At 42.6% G+C, this 19,250-nt stretch overlaps 1 protein-coding gene across 2 annotated transcripts; it reads left to right on the top strand.

The window, feature by feature from the left end:
• The first annotated feature begins 3,087 nt into the window (after window positions 1-3,087).
• On the top strand, window positions 3,088-19,250 carry LOC306933515 (cytochrome P450 3A40-like). Of its 2 annotated transcripts, XM_079515767.1 has the most exons (13): window positions 3,094-3,186; window positions 3,456-3,508; window positions 3,811-3,910; window positions 11,138-11,251; window positions 12,399-12,487; window positions 13,061-13,203; window positions 13,779-13,909; window positions 14,218-14,293; window positions 14,963-15,123; window positions 16,125-16,192; window positions 16,521-16,679; window positions 16,995-17,157; window positions 18,050-19,250. In XM_079515767.1, the coding sequence occupies exons 3-13, from the start codon at window positions 3,812-3,814 to the stop codon at window positions 18,137-18,139; spliced, it is 1,293 nt and encodes a 430-aa protein (XP_079371893.1). In that variant the 5' UTR covers window positions 3,094-3,186; window positions 3,456-3,508; window position 3,811; the 3' UTR covers window positions 18,140-19,250. The 2 variants fall into 2 exon arrangements, with proteins under 2 accessions (XP_079371894.1, XP_079371893.1); XM_079515768.1 differs by lacking the exon at window positions 3,811-3,910 and having other exon boundaries at window positions 3,088-3,186.

Here is a 19,250-nt window from a genome sequence, read left to right on the forward strand (position 1 = left end):
CCTTTAACATCTTACACAGCGGTACACTGTACAGGAGAGTCCTTTAACATCTTACACAGCGGTACACTGTACAAGAGAGTCCTTTAACATCTTACACAGCGGTACACTGTACAAGAGAGTCCTTTAACATCTTACACAGCGGTACACTGTACAGGAGAGTCCTTTAACATCGTACACAGCGGTACACTGTAACATCTTACACAGCGGTACACTGTACAGGAGAGTCCTTTAACATCGTACACAGCGGTACACTGTAACATCTTACACAGCGGTACACTGTACAAGAGAGTCCTTTTGTAGTAGGCCTACTTCCGCTGAGGATGCAGGCAAAAACATTTCCCATGCATTCCGTAGAGGGATGTTCTTTATATAATAACCAAAGAAATATTTGGATTTTTATGCAAATGTATAACCAGATTATGATCTGCACGCACGCACGCACACACACACACACACACACACACACACACACACACACACACAACCATTTAGAGAATACAAAAGACAACAAAATGTTCCAGTGGATGAATTCTCCCAGTGATTCTTAAATCGGGAGGCGATGCTGCTCTGTGTAAACATACTTAACATAACAACAAAAATAACACTTTTATTTTGGTATTAAAGAAAGGGGGAAATATATTATTTATATATATATATATATGTTCTTGTAAGATAAATGTTCAGAAACGTACGTCTGATTATAACCGGCTTTGATCTTGTCTGTCTGTCTGTCTGTCTGTCTGTCTGTCTGTCTGTCTGTCTGTCTGTCTGTCTGTCTGCCTGCCTGCCTGCCTGCCTGCCTGTCTGTCTCCTATAACCTCTATCTAATACTAACCACACATTTGTTTTAACTGTTAAACATAATTTATCTCTAAAAATATTTTTTTTAAACCAAGAAATATATATATTATTTTCTTGTTAGGACCATGCAGGTCCTCACAATGTCTGTTTCGTAATTTTGTATAACACAAACACCTCACACCTCCTACTCGCACATGCACGCGCGCAGAGAGAGTGTATACTCTCTCTCTCTCTCTCTACCCTACCCCACCCCCCCAATAAATACCTGAGTGGGTGCCATTTGTACTTCCATTGTAAACAGGTGATAGCTTCAATCCTCAGAGCGGTTGACAGTCTAATTCACAAGGAGACATTATTACAAAGAATCATCCATCACAAAGAAGCATTTGAAATGTCTATTATGCCGCGTTCATCCTGGGATTATCAAGTGTGTACATAAACACTTTAGGCCTCCGGGGCTCATGCCACGGTGACAAATTTGGGGGTAAACAACAACAATGCCGTCGTGGCAGGCATTGTGACTTATGGCTACAGATTTCCATTTTAATTGATAACGTACATAATTCTGTATTGTCGACAGCAAACCCTTGTGGCATCGTAGAACAGTTTTTCATTCATGTTACTATTCACAGATCATGATTGTGTTGCAAAATATGGGAGAAAAGAAAAAAAAATCCCTTTTATTATGTAGACCAGCTGGTTCTCAAAGTGGGGTCCGGGGACCCCCAGACCATTGTTCTGTAGGGGGTTGCAGGCAGCGGGTCCCCATGCCATGCAGCAAAATGAGTTAATATGGCATATAAACGGTTAACCACTTTGGCCCTGTTTTTAAATTTGTAATTGTATTGGTCTACAGTACATACACACACACACACACACACACACAGACGCGCGCACACGAGCGCACACACGAGCGCACACACGAGCGTGTCACTTAAAAAACAAACTGGCCAAACGAGCTGGCTGTGTTTATAGTAGCTACTTTAATCTTTGTTTGTTTACCCAGAGCCATAGAGTAAGACAGAGTAACGACAACTCCGTTCAATTCATGGGGCCATGTACAATGGCAGCTGTTGCGAACAGTGACAAAGTCCTGGACCGGAAGTTGGCAGAATGCACTGGACTCAGGCAACAGCCCTGCAGCTTTAATGATCTTAAATCCCCTTTTTTATCGTTTTTTTAGTATTAGTATCCAGCTTGTCCCTCTCCAGGCTGCATGAACAGCGCTCGAGCGCTCAGTTTTCTGCCCCCTCGATGTCCTAACTCTGTCTTACTCTATGGCTCAGTGTTTACCCAGGACTTTGCTTAGCTCTGAGAGAGAGAGAGAGGGGGGGGGGGGGGGGGGGGGGGGGGAGGGGGAGGGGGGGAGGGAGAGGGAGAGAGAGAGAGAGAGAGGGAGGGAGGGAGGCAGAGAGAGAAAGATTGTTGTAGGTGTAGGGTATAGGTCACCTAAGCACACAAGGAAGTGTTGTTATGGAGGAAACACAGCCCATATGAGGACACTCAGCACAGAGTTCACATTTTGACGGCTGAGGCACCAAAGCACTGACATACTGTATAGCCTACTGTACGTCAACAGAACGGGACTCCACCATGATGGCCTTCCTTCCTTTCTTCTCCACTGAAACATGGACTCTGATGGCTGTGCTCGTCTGCCTCTTTGTAATGTAAGGATTCGTCCAATTTATCAGCATTTTAAAGGACCACTTTTCAACCTATCTTCATAATTATAATTGGTCCTCACTACTAATGATCATGATAAAATACCACCATTTTCTTCTACTCAGTCTGTGTCTCATGGGAGGGCTGTGGGCAGTTATGAAACCCGTCCACCAGTGACATCATCAATGGGGAATCCAAGCTAATAGAAACTGCAGGCTTTCTGTTCCTGAAAAGTTGCAATGCAAAAATGGAAGCCATCGTTCTCACGATAATAACAATTTAAATATTGTTTAAAAAATATATATTGTTAAAAAGAAATTCTGCGTAACGAGTGGACAGGTTTCTGAAATGCCCACAGCCCTCCTATGAGACGCAGACTCAGTAGAAGAAAATGGTGGAATTTTATCATGAACATTAGTGAGGACCAATTATATGAAGATAGGTTGAAAAGTGGTGAAGTGGTCCTTTATCCACCCACAACTCACAACAATTGGCTTTTTGACATACAAAGAAGTAGACCTATACTGTTACCCTACATAGGGTACTAATAACATGATATGTGTGAAGGGGAGCAGCATGTGAGGTTTAATATGAGTATATTTTCTTTTATTTTCATCTTGTGTCTGTAGGTATGGCCGCAGCACTTACGGTGTATTTGAGAGGCTGGGGATCCCTTGTTTGAAGCCCACAGCGTACTTTGGCACCATTACAAAACTTGATCCGGTGTGCAGAAATTCATTATATATATATATATATATATATATATATATATATATATATATATATATATATTTATATTATTTTTGTATTATTATTATTATTATTATTATTATTATTATTATTATTATTATTATTATTATTGTTATTATTATATATTTTTCCATTGTCCTCTTGGTCCTAACTCAAAATTTGTAGTGGTCATCTGAGTAGTGGTCAAGGCATTGATCTGCACACATGTTGAGATAAAGATGTCATTATTTTTTATCTTATAGGTTTATTATCAAGAAGACGTGAAGTCTTCAATAAAGTTTGGGCGAGTTTGGGGGTGAGTCCACGAAGCTGTAAAATGTATTGAGTGCATGTATGTTTAGCTAACGCGTTTAGTCATAGTGTTTTGCAAGTGCTGGTGTGGTGGTGGTGGTGAGCATGCGTGTGTGCGTCATGCTTGTTCAAGACATGGTGTATGCTGGTAGCTTTGAGCCTTGTATCCTTTCTTGTCAGAATTTAGATTAATCAAATCATGTTGAACTCTTTGTAAGAACATCAGTTAATGGAAGTGTGTGTGTGTGTGTGTGTGTGTGTGTGTGTGTGTGTGCGTGCGTGCGTGCGTGCGTGCGTATACTGTAGCATGTATGAGTTGAAAAAGCCCACGTTGGCTGTCATGGATCCAGGCATGATTAAAACCATTCTGGTGAAGGAGTGCTTCTCCCACTTTACTAATCGACGGGTAAGAACATTATTCAAGCGGAACTGCATGTAAACGGTTAAACCCATACAGTACTACAGGGCTCTGTACTTGGTGTGCTCTTTTTCCTCTGTTTGCTATGAATCAAGATCAGAAGCTCGTATCAAGCTCACCACGTGACGACGTATCGTGACACATTGTGAGCTTGTAGATCAGCTTTATTTGTCGAATGTTCGCCTCACCTAGCATAGAGACGCTAGTATTCATCAGGGTAATGTTCGCCTCACCTAGCATAGAGACGCTAGTATTGATCAGGGTAATGTTCGCCTCACCTAGCATAGAGACGCTAGTATTGATCAGGGTAATGTTCGCCTCACCTAGCATAGAGACGCTAGTATTGATCAGGGTAATGTTCGCCTCACCTAGCATAGAGACGCTAGTATTCATCAGGGTAATGTTCGCCTCACCTAGCATAGAGACGCTAGTATTCATCAGGGTAATGTTCGCCTCACCTAGCATAGAGACGCTAGTATTCATCAGGGTAATGTTCGCCTCACCTAGCATAGAGACGCTAGTATGTATCAGGGTAATGTTCGCCTCACCTAGCATAGAGACGCTAGTATGTATCAGGGTAATGTTCGCCTCACCTAGCATAGAGACGCTAGTATGTATCAGGGTAATGTTCGCCTCACCTAGCATAGAGACGCTAGTATGTATCAGGGTAATGTTCGCCTCACCTAGCATAGAGACGCTAGTATTGATCAGGGTAATGTTCGCCTCACCTAGCATAGAGACGCTAGTATTCATCAGGGTAATGTTCGCCTCACCTAGCATAGAGACGCTAGTATTCATCAGGGTAATGTTCGCCTCACCTAGCATAGAGACGCTAGTATGTATCAGGGTAATGTTCGCCTCACCTAGCATAGAGACGCTAATCAATCAATCAATCAATCTTTATTTCAGACCCAGGAGGATCCATATCACAAACAATACAATATAACAGTAAATACAAAAAATAAAAATAAATAAAAAAGGTACATATATGCACATATCCCACACTGTTCAGTTTCTGACATACAGACATGTGCGCCAGTGGTTCCACAGTCTCGATGAGAACCTGAGTGAACTGCGTTTAGGGTCCGTTATTACAGAAATGATGTCGTTTATTGACTCAGATGCCCTACACATGAATCTGTACATAAGGTTACGTAGTACAGCAGAGCAGGTAGGTACTCCGACACTAACAAACATCTGGCTAGCACTGGAGCTTCTTGGCACTCTCAACAGCAGCCTCATACAATCATTATAGGCCACTGTGAGTCTTCTGATGCTGCTTTGTCTATAGCGGCACCATAGGTGTGCAGTATACAGCGGTGTACAGAAGGATCTAAAGAGCGATATCTTCACAGGAACCGAGCACATGCTAAATTTGCGACACAGCATGTTTGCTTGGGCATACAGCTTCCGTCGCTGTCTATAGATGTCCTTGTCATCTGAGAGATCATCAGAGATGATATGGCCCAAATAAGTGTACTCGCTGCACACACTAAGAGCAGTGCCAGCCAGATGGAAGTCAGGAAAGGCTGAATGTCTGTCTTCCCTACTTCGGATTATCATTATTTTACTTTTCTTAGCATTGTATTTTATATTAAAATCAAGACCATACTGTGAGCATACTTCCAGAAGCTGTTGGAGACCAGCACTATACGGACTGAAAATGACCAAATCATCAGCATACATCAGGTGGTTAATTAGTGAGTCACCAACCCTACACCCTGTACCACATGTATTTAAAGACAATGATAAGTCATTCATATAAACATTAAAAAGAAAAGGAGATAAAATTCTCCCTTGACGGACACCATTGATCACATGAAAGGGAGCAGACATTGACTTCCCCCATTTTACACTCATGGTCTGGTGAGCATACCAGAACACCAGGATTCTGACTAAGAACCTGGGGACCCCTCTTTGTATCAGTTTAGAAAAAAGCTTTTCATGATTGATGCGATCAAATGCCCGGGAAGCATCAATGAAAGAAACAAACATTGTAGAGTTCTGCCTACCATATTTATCTAAGATCTCTTTGAGAGCAAAAATACACAAATCAGTGCCATGTTTTCTTTTAAAGCCAAATTGATTATCAGCCGACACAATTGACCTCTCTAATCTACTCAGTAGAATTGTCTCAAGTACTTTGGACAGAACACTGGCCAGGGCTATTGGCCTATAATTATCTGAACTGTTTACCTTACCCACTTTATCTTTAATGACAGGCACAAGTACCACAGAGAGCATGGAAACAGGTAAAAACCCATGCGTAAGAAAACCTCTAAAACACATGGCCACCAGAGGGCACAGTGTTCTACTGGCAAGTTTGAGATGTTCCGCTGTTATATTGTCCAGACCGCAGGCCTTATTATCTCCTAGCTTCAATACTGCTTCAAGAACTTCTGCAGGTGTAACAATCATCTCATCATTAAAATCAACATTTTCAACTTCAAACAGTTCACTTTGTACACAGTTGAATAGCTCTGAATACTGCTTCTTCCATAGCTGTGAAATCTCATCCGAACCACTCACACCATCTATATTCGATGGGAGAGAGGTTTTGCAATTATTTATCATTTTTATTTCCTTCCAGAAATCATTCACATTATTATTTTGCAGTTTCTTTGCCAGTGAGTCTGACCTCATTATATTTTCATTTCTTTTAATAAACCGAAGGGCATATTTAAAATTAGCATTAGTGCGTTTTTTTTCCTCAAACAGAGGGCCCTGTCTATTTTTTCCAGACTCAGCCCAACTCCTGAAAGCCCTTCTAGCCTCAGCATGAAGCTCTTGAACATGATCATTCCACCCAGGCTTAGTAGCATAAACTTTACATCCATGTTTGTAGAGAGGCCTACTGGAAATACAGAGAGACTCCACAATAGCTTCATACAGGGAAGATAATTCCTCACAGTGTTGCATATTCTTACAGTTCATGTCCTGACACAATAAAGTATCTTTAGGTAGCTTAATCTTACCCAGCAGAGCATCAGAAAGATTCACATATTTATCTAGATCTTTCTTGGTTAGTTTAGACCAATTAATTCTGCCTGTACTTGAGCTGTTATCCACAGGCAGCAGCATGGGTAAATTGCCTGTATTTAACATTACCCGAACGGGTATGTGGTCTGTGGTAGCTAGCTCACAGACAATCTCCATGTTCTCTATAGAGTCATGGGCATCCACTGTACAGAGGCAATGGTCAAGCCAGGAGGTACTATGCCAAGCCTCGCTAATATAAGTGTAGCTATTCTCAGGCAAAATTACCTTGCTGGATAAAATCAGCCCACTGTCTACACAAAATTGCATTAAATGCCTACCAAATAAGGAGTTAGCATCAGACACATCAGCGTTCATGTCACCAATAACGTAGATACAAGTAGAGGGATTGTCCTGAATAAAAGACATAATAAATGCCATTCTACTGAGATACTCATCCTCATTATTATAGCATTCATATGGTGTATACACATTTAAAATGATTAACTTTTTGTCACTACAACACAGCTCTATCCCAATAGCCCAGTCAACTCCCAGTCTAATGACGTTAATCAACTGGTCATATTTTTTATTCCACAAGGTGGCCACACCCCCTGGAATCCTTCCTCGAACCACTTTAGAGCACAGGTCGGTGGTGGATTCACCCGCCCCGTGAAAGTCCTTATGGATCGAGTTTAGACCTTCCAGGTCTTGTTTAGCCAGGAATGTCTCCTGGACACACAAAACGTCACATCCATCCAGCAGTTTGTCCACAACAATACGGCGTGATTTATCAGTTTCACTGTGGCCAACACGCAGCCCTCGCGCATTGTAGGATACGACACTGATGTTCATGTTCATGTTCATAGATGAAAAGCTTTGTGAATCGTGTCACACTGTCACAGACTATGCAGTCGCAGACTGACTCTCAATCTGAGCAGCATGTAGATCGCTCCCCCCCGCGCTGCCATTAGACTTTGGCCCACGAGCCTCATAATAGCGGCGGACATAAATCCCAGCGGGCCACAGGTTGGGATCAAACATTTCCTCAACACTTTTACATTCGGCGGTAATGTGAAATGAACCGAATCTGCTGTGGGGTGACTCAATTTTGCGACATGTCATTGTCCTATTGTCCAGTTTCTCTGCAAGATAATCGCGTATAGTATCCGCATCGAGAAGAGGGGAGAATCGAGTAGCAAACACACTCACCAGTTTGGTTGTCACCACTGCGATGTTGCTTTCCGTGCCCGTTCCGACTATTCCAATGTTCTTCTGCTCACGCTTCAAGTTTGCTTGCTTGTTGTTCTTGGGTCGCGCTGCTGCTTTCAACGACACCGGCTTTTTGCGCCCTTCCTTCACGACAACACTCCACTGTGGGGACTGTAGTTGCGAACGTGGCAATGCAGTTGAAATGACACCTGTCACATCCACCACCTCCTCTTGTTGATCGCCATCCGCGAGCCCTGAATGTACGACCCCCACTCGTGAGGTACTGGGGGTTCCACCAGAGCCCAAACCCGCCGGGACAACGAGCCGAAGCTCCCCGGCGGTAGACGTTAGCTCCTGGCGTGCAGGGACTGTGAGGCGCGATTCATACTCCTATTTTAGAGCCGAATAAAAGTCGGTTCGGCTCTGTAGAGCCTACAATGTGACGTCATTTGAGGTTCGGGGGGGCGGGTACCGTCCTAAAGTCGGCGCTTCGGTGCTACTGAAAATTTCTGACGAGCCGAAATCATTTCGGCACTACAGCGCCGAAACAGCGGTAAAATAGGAGTATGAATCGGCCCTTAGCCTCCGCGCCCCCTCCTGTGCGGTGACAGCACTGCTGACAGTGACAGCTGTCACCCGGCGATCTAGGGCCGCAACAATAGCACCGAGGTTCACACTCACATCTGTCTGTGTTTCGAGTGACCTCCTCAGACCAGACACTTCATGGTTCAACTGCTCCATTCTGCTTAGCAGCGCAGAGGCGTCCATATTGCCGAACCCCACCGGTGGTAGCTCATCCAGGTAGTGTGAGACAAACCGGGGAATATTTTCACCGTGCTCATTGAGAGCTTTCAAACAGGCCTTGACGTTTTTGGTGTCCTTCTGTGGGCCTTTGTGCATTACATTACGTGAGTTGGTATTGGGGCAGAGCTCAAACAGCAACTGCTTGGATTCCTCAATCCACTGGGATGAAAAGTTGTTTGTTGTCAGCATCACAATTTCATCATGACTCAGTGTCTTCATTTTCACCACAATAAAGTTTAAAAGTTCGTCTTCCACAATCACCTTCCCATCCTCCGTTTTGTATATTTCGGGTTTTGAGCGAGGGCAAGTAGCGCCTCCACCCTCAGCACGCACTCCCGCCATGCTTCCTCAACAGCACAGCACAGCACAGCACAGCACAGCACAGCACAGCACAGCACAGCACAACACATTAGATCATAATGCATGAACATGAACTACTCTTTGCCTGTTATAGCCTACCCTTCATAGTCAAAAAGAGCCATGCAGCCAAATGTGAACCAATTCATTCAGTTCCATTCATTCAATTTGTTTGAACTCTCTGAACTGCGAACGTGCATCTCCTTCTCACCAAGACACTAATGTGCAGTATGTAGTACTGTATCAGGGTAATGTTCGCCTCACCTAGCATAGAGACGCTAGTATGTATCAGGGTAATGTTCGCCTCACCTAGCATAGAGACGCTAGTATGTATCAGGGTAATGTTCGCCTCACCTAGCATAGAGACGCTAGTATGTATCAGGGTAATGTTCGCCTCACCTAGCATAGAGACGCTAGTATGTATCAGGGTAATGTTCGCCTCACCTAGCATAGAGACGCTAGTATGTATCAGGGTAATGTTCGCCTCACCTAGCATAGAGACGCTAGTATGTATCAGGGTAATGTTCGCCTCACCTAGCATAGAGACGCTAGTATGTATCAGGGTAATGTTCGCCTCACCTAGCATAGAGACGCTAGTATGTATCAGGGTAATGTTCGCCTCACCTAGCATAGAGACGCTAGTATGTATCAGGGTAATGTTCGCCTCACCTAGCATAGAGACGCTAGTATGTATCAGGGTAATGTTCGCCTCACCTAGCATAGAGACGCTAGTATGTATCAGGGTAATGTTCGCCTCACCTAGCATAGAGACGCTAGTATGTATCAGGGTAATGTTCGCCTCACCTAGCATAGAGACGCTAGTATGTATCAGGGTAATGTTCGCCTCACCTAGCATAGAGACGCTAGTATGTATCAGGGTAATGTTCGCCTCACCTAGCATAGAGACGCTAGTATTGATCAGGGTAATGTTCGCCTCACCTAGCATAGAGACGCTAGTATGTATCAGGGTAATGTTCGCCTCACCTAGCATAGAGACGCTAGTATGTATCAGGGTAATGTTCGCCTCACCTAGCATAGAGACGCTAGTATGTATCAGGGTAATGTTCGCCTCACCTAGCATAGAGACGCTAGTATGTATCAGGGTAATGTTCGCCTCACCTAGCATAGAGACGCTAGTATGTATCAGGGTAATGTTCGCCTCACCTAGCATAGAGACGCTAGTATTGATCAGGGTAATGTTCGCCTCACCTAGCATAGAGACGCTAGTATGTATCAGGGTAATGTTCGCCTCACCTAGCATAGAGACGCTAGTATTGATCAGGGTAATTGCATTGCAATAGATCAGAGGTTCTCAACCTTTTCTGGATTGAAAATCTTGAAAGCGTGTGTGGCCCGCACATCTGAAGTCAAAAACAAACTTCATCGACTTCTTAACACCTATAAACCAGTGACGTGACGATAAAGCTCTCATGAAGGTGTGGTCCTTGCAGTAACCATCCAATAACAACAAGACAACTATAGACAAGTTCCAATAATGGCATATCTTCCATGTGGATCAAGTGACTTCATGTGTTTGGTGTCACAACCCGTCGCGTGGAGCCATGACAAATTGAGGAGGATGCAGTGGAAGTGTAAAAAGTAATGAATTGAAAACAAATTCAATGATTTTTCAAAATAAAATGAAAAACAAAGAAATGTGCACCGTGACAAATTTTGAACTTGTAGATCAGCTATTTTCACTACTTTGGATACCGTCAAACATTTCGAGACATTTCTCTTTTAGGTCTCGAGCTAAAAGGTTTGTTGTAGTCGACTCTGCATCCTATAGCCACACCATATACACCAACACATACTGTACACTCACTCACAGACACTATGCTAAGCTGACCAGTATTCTACTTTCAGGACTTTATTCTGAACGGGGACCTCTACGATGCCGTATCTATTGCTGCAGATGACAACTGGAGACGGATCCGTAACATCCTCTCACCCTCATTCACCTCTGGCCGTATCAAGGAGGTAAGAATCATTCCTCTTCTAAACTTGATTAACTTCTCTTAACGCATTAAGACCCGAGGCCCATTGTATTGTAAGTCTTAACAGTTTTCTGAAATATTGCTATATCAGTGGCCCTCAAACTTTTTCATGGGAAGGAAAAAAACAAAACAAAATGGCCACTGCTGCTATGCTCTAGAGGGTATGCGCATGACATCATCATCATACCCGGAAGTTATGCGGGAACACCTATACTGAGTTGCAAAAAAAAAAAAACTTTTCTGGCCTTGATAGCCTAATAAAGCCTATACATCCAAACAGAAAAGTCCTATCTGATTGCATTAAACGACATTAAACTCACTTTGCCAAGTGACTTTGCCACTCAATTTGCCACTCGATTTCCCATTCACTTCATGCATGCGCATAGTAGGCATTAAAGGGGCATTCCACTCATTTTCAACATTTTACTATGTCCTTAATATACCTTAAAGCTGTTGTGTGGAAATAATTAAAAGGTTCCCCCATTCTGTGTTTCCTAAAACTGGAGATCTGAAAAAAATCATTAACATGGTGAAACACATCTTGATAATGTCATCAAGATGTGTTTAACCATGTTAATGATTTTTTTCATACTTAGAGTTCTAGGAAACACAGAATGGGGGAACCTTTTAATTATTTCCACACAACAGCTTTAAGGTATATTAATGACATAGTAAAATGTTGAAAATGAGTGGAATGCCCCTTTAAGCAACTAGTCGACTAGTAAATCCACTAGTCGACCTTGTTGGTACTAGTTGACTAGTTGATAAGAAGAAGAAAATATATATTTTTTATTTTTTTATTTTGTAGGCCTCAAGATCAGGTAGATTATAGTTATAGTCACCATGTACACAGTTTTTCAATGTACAAATATTTATTTCCCCCAAAAAAAAAAAAAAAAAGTTTATTTATTTTATTTATTTTTATTTTTTACATAATAGGTAGTTAAACAACTAGTCGACTAGTCGACTAGTAAACTAGGCAACTAGTCAATTAGTAAAAATGACTAGAAGTGAATGCCCTAAGCGCATACCCTCTATAAGGGCATGCACAGGTTGCCAGTGACATGTCCCTTTGAGAATTTCTTCTACAGTTCAGCTGCCTCTCTTCACTCTTCTGTGCTCTTTGTCAGATGTTTAGCATCATGCAGCACCACTCCCACAAGCTGACAGACAGCCTGAGGACCAAGGCGCACAACGATGAGGTCATAGCTGTGAAGGAGTGAGTAATCCTAACCTGGAATTATGGACAACTAGAAACCATGTTAATGAAACATATCTTTTAAACATATGTGCTTCTTGAAAAAATGTGTAGCCTACATGTGGGTCAGTTTATACTGTATAATCCTTGCATGTGCTTAATTTAGTTTAACCACTTGAACCCCAATACCCCTGTTCTGGGGGGAACATTCACGACACATTGTCTGCCATCTTGTAGATTGGAAAAGTGCAGAGCCAAAGGGTTGGTTTCATTAAGCATCGAGGGTTTAAGTGGTTAACTTGTTTTCACTGTCACCCTTACATGAATTGAAATGGTGCAAATAAAACACATTGGACATACTATATATATTTTTTAACTTTTTTTAAAAATATTTCAAATAGCCGATCTACAAGCTCACAACGTGACGATGTAGAACGGCTAGTTGAACAATTTCAAAATGTTTTTCAAAATAGTAAGAAATGGGCGAAGAAGTTTAGGGATAAGGGGTTGGTCGGATGTTAGGCGCAGCATATAGGGCCCATTGTGTGGCTCCAGTGAGTGGTGCATTAACAATATCTTTATTTCTGTTCATAGTTATTTCGGATCCTACAGTATGGATGTCATAGCCAGTTGTGCGTTCAGCGTGGACATTGATTCTCTCCACAACCCATCAGATCCCTTCATATCACACGCCAAACAGTTGTTCAGATTCAACATCTTCCTCTTCCTCTTCCAAGGTGCCCTTGTTTTTCATTACAATGTCATTATACGAATTGAAGGCCCCAGGACTTTCTGTGTTATCCTTTGACTGTACCTCCGTCCCGTTTACATTTTCTTGACACAGATTCATTATTTACCTTTGTCAGGGACGTGCATTGTTAGAGACGTGAGATTGTTAGAGGGGCAGGGGCTGAAACCTCGTAAGAGGGCACTTTTGGACAAAAATAGCGAAAATAGCTGATCTACAAGCGCTTGTAGATCAGCTATTTTCGGGGCGCAACCCAGCACTCTTCTATCTACTGGAGATGCGGTATAAGACATGGATTTAGATACAAATTAGTTCAACGTTCAAGTTCAGGAGCATTCAGAGAGAAGAAAAAAAGAGCAATTCTTCTGAATGCTGCCTTCCGGTATTCAGTATATGGAATGGAAAGGAGTGGCATTTTGCATTTCTTTCACCATAGTAAATGCTGCATTCGTGGTCTGGAGTATGGGGCAGTGGTTTTACAGACGGGTAAAAGGGCATGAGGGGCTGAAGCCCCCTTTGATGTCTATGTGTGCACGTCCCTGTTTATCTTTGTGTCTTGATCAGGGATGTTCCCGTTTCTTCTTCCACTGTTGGATCTGTTGGGCGTCACCTTGTTCCCCAAGTCCACCACCGCCTACTTTGCATCTGTTGTGAAGAAGGTCAAAGCGGAGCGCCATATTAACAGCTTGCCTCAGGTCTGCATGGTGATCAATGATCACAGTAACCAACACAATTCACTGAATGCACTGTATGGAAACACATTAAAGGTATAGGGCAACAGCACATAATTAAGGCAGTGGTTCTCAACCTGTTTCTAGAACAAAATATTAAAATTACCACCGCTGAAGTGCCCTTGAACAAGGCATTGAACCACTACGATGAAATGTGTTCTATGAGCAGGGCCTGGCTGGAAACAAGTTCTTGAGCTTAGCCCAGATACCCTGGGTAAATATAGTAATCATTTCATTTCATTTCATAATGTATATGCTCCGTTCGCTTTCAGGCTCGGGTGGATTTCCTTCAGCTGATGATTGACTCTCAGAAAGGCAACAACAACAAGGGAGAGGATCCAAGTAACGGTGAGCAATAGGTTCTGCATCTGTAGAACGGTGTTACCGATGGTACTAATGAAGGCTCTGTTCTGTTCTGGTCAAACAGAGTCATGGTCCTGCTATTAATGAGTTGTTTTTTTTCATTTATTTTTTCTTTTATTTATTTATTTCGAACATATTAAAACATAAATGAACAGGCAAAGGAAATAAAAGAACTAGATTTAAAATAACAATAAAACAAAAAATAAAATAAAACAAGGGATATCTAATATCCTAAAAGGGTTAGGAAGAAGTTTAGTTAAAAACTTATCGGGTCCTACCCCTTCTTTGTGTATCAAAAAAACAAACAAAAAATAGTCAAGGACATACATTTATATACACACAATTGGACACAATTGGACTGTCTGAACAGTCCAATTGGCGTAGAACTAATTATTTGTTTGCAACACCATGTTGGTCCCCAACATGGCAGGACTATACATTTGAAATTCATGAATTGTGCATGTTGGATCACTGGAATCACAGTGGGAAACAGTGGGTTTCAACAGTGGGATTTGGTCCATTTGGTTCCATTTCTATACTCCATTTGTACACAAGCACGCACGCACGCATGCACGCACGCACGCAAATGGTGTTTTTTCTTTTCTTTTTTTGGCCCGAGATCCACTTCCAGACCTTAATTTTCTCCATCCACAGGTCTGACTGATCATGAGATCATCTCCCAGGCGACAATATTTATCGTTGCCGGTTATGAGACCAGTTCGAGCACTCTCAGCTTCTTGGCGTACAACCTGGCGAGAAACCCTCACATCATGAAACGTCTGCAGGAGGAAATAGACGCCACCTTCCCCAACAAGGTACAGTACAGTAGCCCCGCAACTCAACTCGTACATAGAATTTAACTCATGTAGATGCAGTGGTTCTCAACCAGTGGTCCTTGAGGTGGTTCCAGGTGGTCTTCAGCTAAATGATGATGTATAGAGTTGTTAACCAAATTGACCCATATATAGATCTTTAACTCTTGAGAGCGTAAAATGAAACCAAATTGACCCATACGGGTCCATTTTACGCTCTCAAGAGTTAAATTATTGTTAAACATCAAGTAGTCTCTATAGAGAATGTATAGAAGATTATTGTTATTTTGATCAACGTGGTCCAACAGCATGGAATTGTGGACACAATCTTATCCAATGACAACAACATATTCTTTAGTTATTGGTCTGAGGCTAAATGTCATCAAATGGTGGTCTGTGGCTCAAATGCTGAATAAATGATGGACCTTGATATGAAAAGGGTTGAAAACCAGAGGACTGAGGTCTGGGTCATGTCCCCCCCCCCCCCCCCCCCCATTCTGAATTCCCATATACTTGTTTAATATGTTTAATACTTCCGTGACCCCAGCTGGCTATGAACGAGTGACATGAGGACTTCAGTACTCTATACACATTCAACTACACAGTATATTTACCAGTAAGACGCCTGAGGACGAGAAGCTGTCACCCGCCTGGGTGTCAGCAGACTGCTGGGCGAGCGCTGGCGCTTTGGCATGGGGGGTAAGATCTTGATTTTCGGGCCTGTTGAGAACTCCAGTTTTCGCCGGCTGCCGGGCGTGGCTGCACTAATAACTTTGGGGCAGGACTGTCTATAGGTTAAATGGACAGGTATCAGTCAAAAGGGAGACATCGAAGAGGAAGGATGGATGGGGAAGGATCAACATATGGAATGTCAGAACAGATCAGCTCCATATATTGAGATGTAAGGGTTTGAGGTCAGATGTAGAGTTGCTGGCCAATATACGTACAGTACATGATACAGTACACGTAACTGAAGTCATTTTACATGGATTACAACTTGACAGGGTTCTGTCCAGTATGAGACGCTGATGCAGATGGAGTACTTGGACAGTGTGGTCAACGAGTCCTTGAGGTATGCTCCCTACGTGTGATTATTGGCGGGTCTATTGTAATAAAATCTAAAATGACACAGATGCTTTCCCTGTTTTAATGCATGGTTTAAACTATTCTCTTGAACGTACAAGTTGGCAGTGAGCGCATTTATGTTTTTTTTTTATTTTTATTAACACAATGCAATTCTTCAAAGCTTTTTTGTAAAAATTATTTCACCCACTCTTTTACACATGGAAACGTGTTGGTATATCACGCCAGTTACTTTCTAAAGTCTGACTATAGGGTCGTTCTGCAAAAACACATACTCCCTGTAGCACTATATTTGTAACGGTGGTCGTGTTGTTTAGGCTCTATCCTCCCGCTGCACGCTTGGAACGCATTGCCAAGGCGACAGTGGAGATCAATGGCACCACCATTCCTAAGGACATGCTGGTCATGATCCCAGTCTACGCACTGCACCGCGACCCTGACCTGTGGTCCCAACCAGAGGACTTCAACCCCGACAGGTAGCAACTGGTTCCTGTCAACCCTTACACAACCACCAACTGTAAAATCCTTTGTAGATTGGATATTGTTTGCAAAGAGATTTGGTGCAGGTGGAAAAAAGTGGCCCAAGTACAGAGCCAATTAACTCAGGTCTCTCAACTCTGAGTGTACAAATGGAACCAAATGGACCCACACAGCACCCACTACAGACTGTTAGGAGTAACACATGTATAATTGGATTTGACAGTGTAAAAAACAAACAAACAAACAAAACAAAAAACTATATTGAACAATTAGATCCTCTCTCTTCTCTCTCTGGATGCATTTCTTTCCAGATTCAGTAAGGAGAACAGGCAGAACATTGACCCATACACCTACCTGCCATTTGGGGCAGGACCAAGGAACTGTATCGGGATGCGATTTGCCCTGGTGACGATCAAACTGGCTTTAGTGGAACTCCTACAGCATTACAGCTTCTCCGTCTGCAAGGAGACAGAGGTGACACATTCTGACATGTATAATACTTGCCATATGTGTATATTCAATATACAGTATATATATTTATTTTGAGAAAGTGTTACTTCAATAACTTGCAGTTAGCCCTAGAATGTACTGTACAGTATATATTACATACAATTCATGTATTACAAATACACAGTCATAGCATATCCTGTCCTAATCACGCACGGTTAGCAGACTGACCTCATCTGCATTTACACTTGTAGCACTGCGTGTGTACTCACCCATTACCACATAGGAGTCGTTTTGGAGACTGGTTTCATATCCATTTGAAGTTCTGGCAGAAAACATGTATTTACAGTCAAATAACTCCACATCAAAACTTCATTTAGGAAGCACAAATGTATGGGGCACACAATTGGCAGGTGGTGTGATCAATAACCCCACACCAATCGCAAAGCGCACCCCATGTCAATTGTGTGTTCCCCATACGTTGGTGTTGCCCAAACATCGAAGTTTTCATATTTTCAGTCCAGCTTTTCCTCGTGAAAAAGTGGCGATATTTTACTTAACACACGTTTTCGGCCATAACTTAAAGTCAAATGGTTATAAGGATCTGACTCCAAGTTTTAGGAAATCATTATTGGGTGAGTACACTGCTAACCATGCGCGGATAGGACCGATAATGTTTGTGTAGTGTGTACTGTATTTGGAATACATGTGATGTATGTAAGTTCACAGATATTCTAGGGCTATTAACTTGTAAACTGAGAATATTCATTAATATTCAAACATGTATTCAACAAAACCAACATAGAGTCAGTTGATTTAAAATGTGTATGCTCGTGTCTCAACAACGTAATGTCAAGCCCTATACAGTATAAAACAAGACAGAACGTTTTTTTTAAAACAAAACTTTTCAACTCTCCAGATCCCCTTGCAGATGGACCCTCAAGGCCTCGTCGGCCCGCTACGACCAATCAAAATGAAACTAGAGCCACGTTCCATCCAATCAGAATGAGCAGGAGCAGAACCAGGACAACGTCCCGTGACAGAGATACCAACAATGCACCCTGGCTGACACACAACGTTAACAACCAAGAATGGTGTCACGTGATCAGTGACATCACTTCGGGACTCGGTATCCTCTTTGGCTTGTAGAATACACCGACGTGATGTCAGTCACTGATCCCAAGTTCTAGACCTACAGTTCTAGGTTAAACAGAAGGGGGGGGGGACTTTTTTATTATTTCCACACAACAACTCTAAGTTATATTAATGACTTGGTTCAATCTATCTATCCACTGTGTATAAATGCACCAAGTCTCTGTATACGTACGTCTGTACCTACGTGTGTAATCCACATAACTCGAGAACCGTTCGCCCCACCGACTTCAAATTTGACACACGTGTTCCACCCAGGGAGGGAGAGCATTGCCCGGTGTCGAGTCGGTCGGACCCACGGTTGTCCAGAACCGCCCCTCTGCCCGGGCTCTGGACAGGGCCCCTGCCCATGGTCCATATATGGAGCTGACCTGTTCTGACATCACAGCACTCCATATTTGGACATGCCTGACACAGAACTCCATAAACTGGCCTGTTCTGACATCACAATCACAACACTCCATAGTTGGGCATGCCTGACACAGAACTCCATATAAAGGGACACAGAGAGACACATACAGAAATCTCCATATATGTGCATAAAAGGGACACATATACATAATAACTGGGTGGGGCATGCATTTCCGGTTATCCAGAACCAGCACAAAAGCCTCTGCCCGGACTCTGGACCTGCTCACCCCTATCTCCATATATGGATGTGTTTAAAATGTGTGGCATTCTCCTGTTTTCAATCCATCCCTTGTTTTGGTGTGATTTGCCGACAGACTTAGTATAGCTAGTAGCTACCAAATAATTGCATCAGTTACTCATGATAATCTACAGATTATTGTTAACACCTTCAGTGCCCGGGGGTCTTGCACGCAGGCAAATTACCATGCCCATCTATTTATCATATAACCAAGTTTTTAAGATTTTTTTGAAAATTCTCTGTTTGAGCCTCGTGCACATGGCATATATCAAAATGTACGTCAAGATGAAAAAGATGAAAGATTAAAAAAATAAATGAG

This window comes from Electrona antarctica (genome assembly GCF_951216825.1).
Source record: "Electrona antarctica genome assembly, chromosome: 12".
NCBI classification, from domain to species: Eukaryota; Metazoa; Chordata; class Actinopteri; order Myctophiformes; family Myctophidae; genus Electrona; species Electrona antarctica.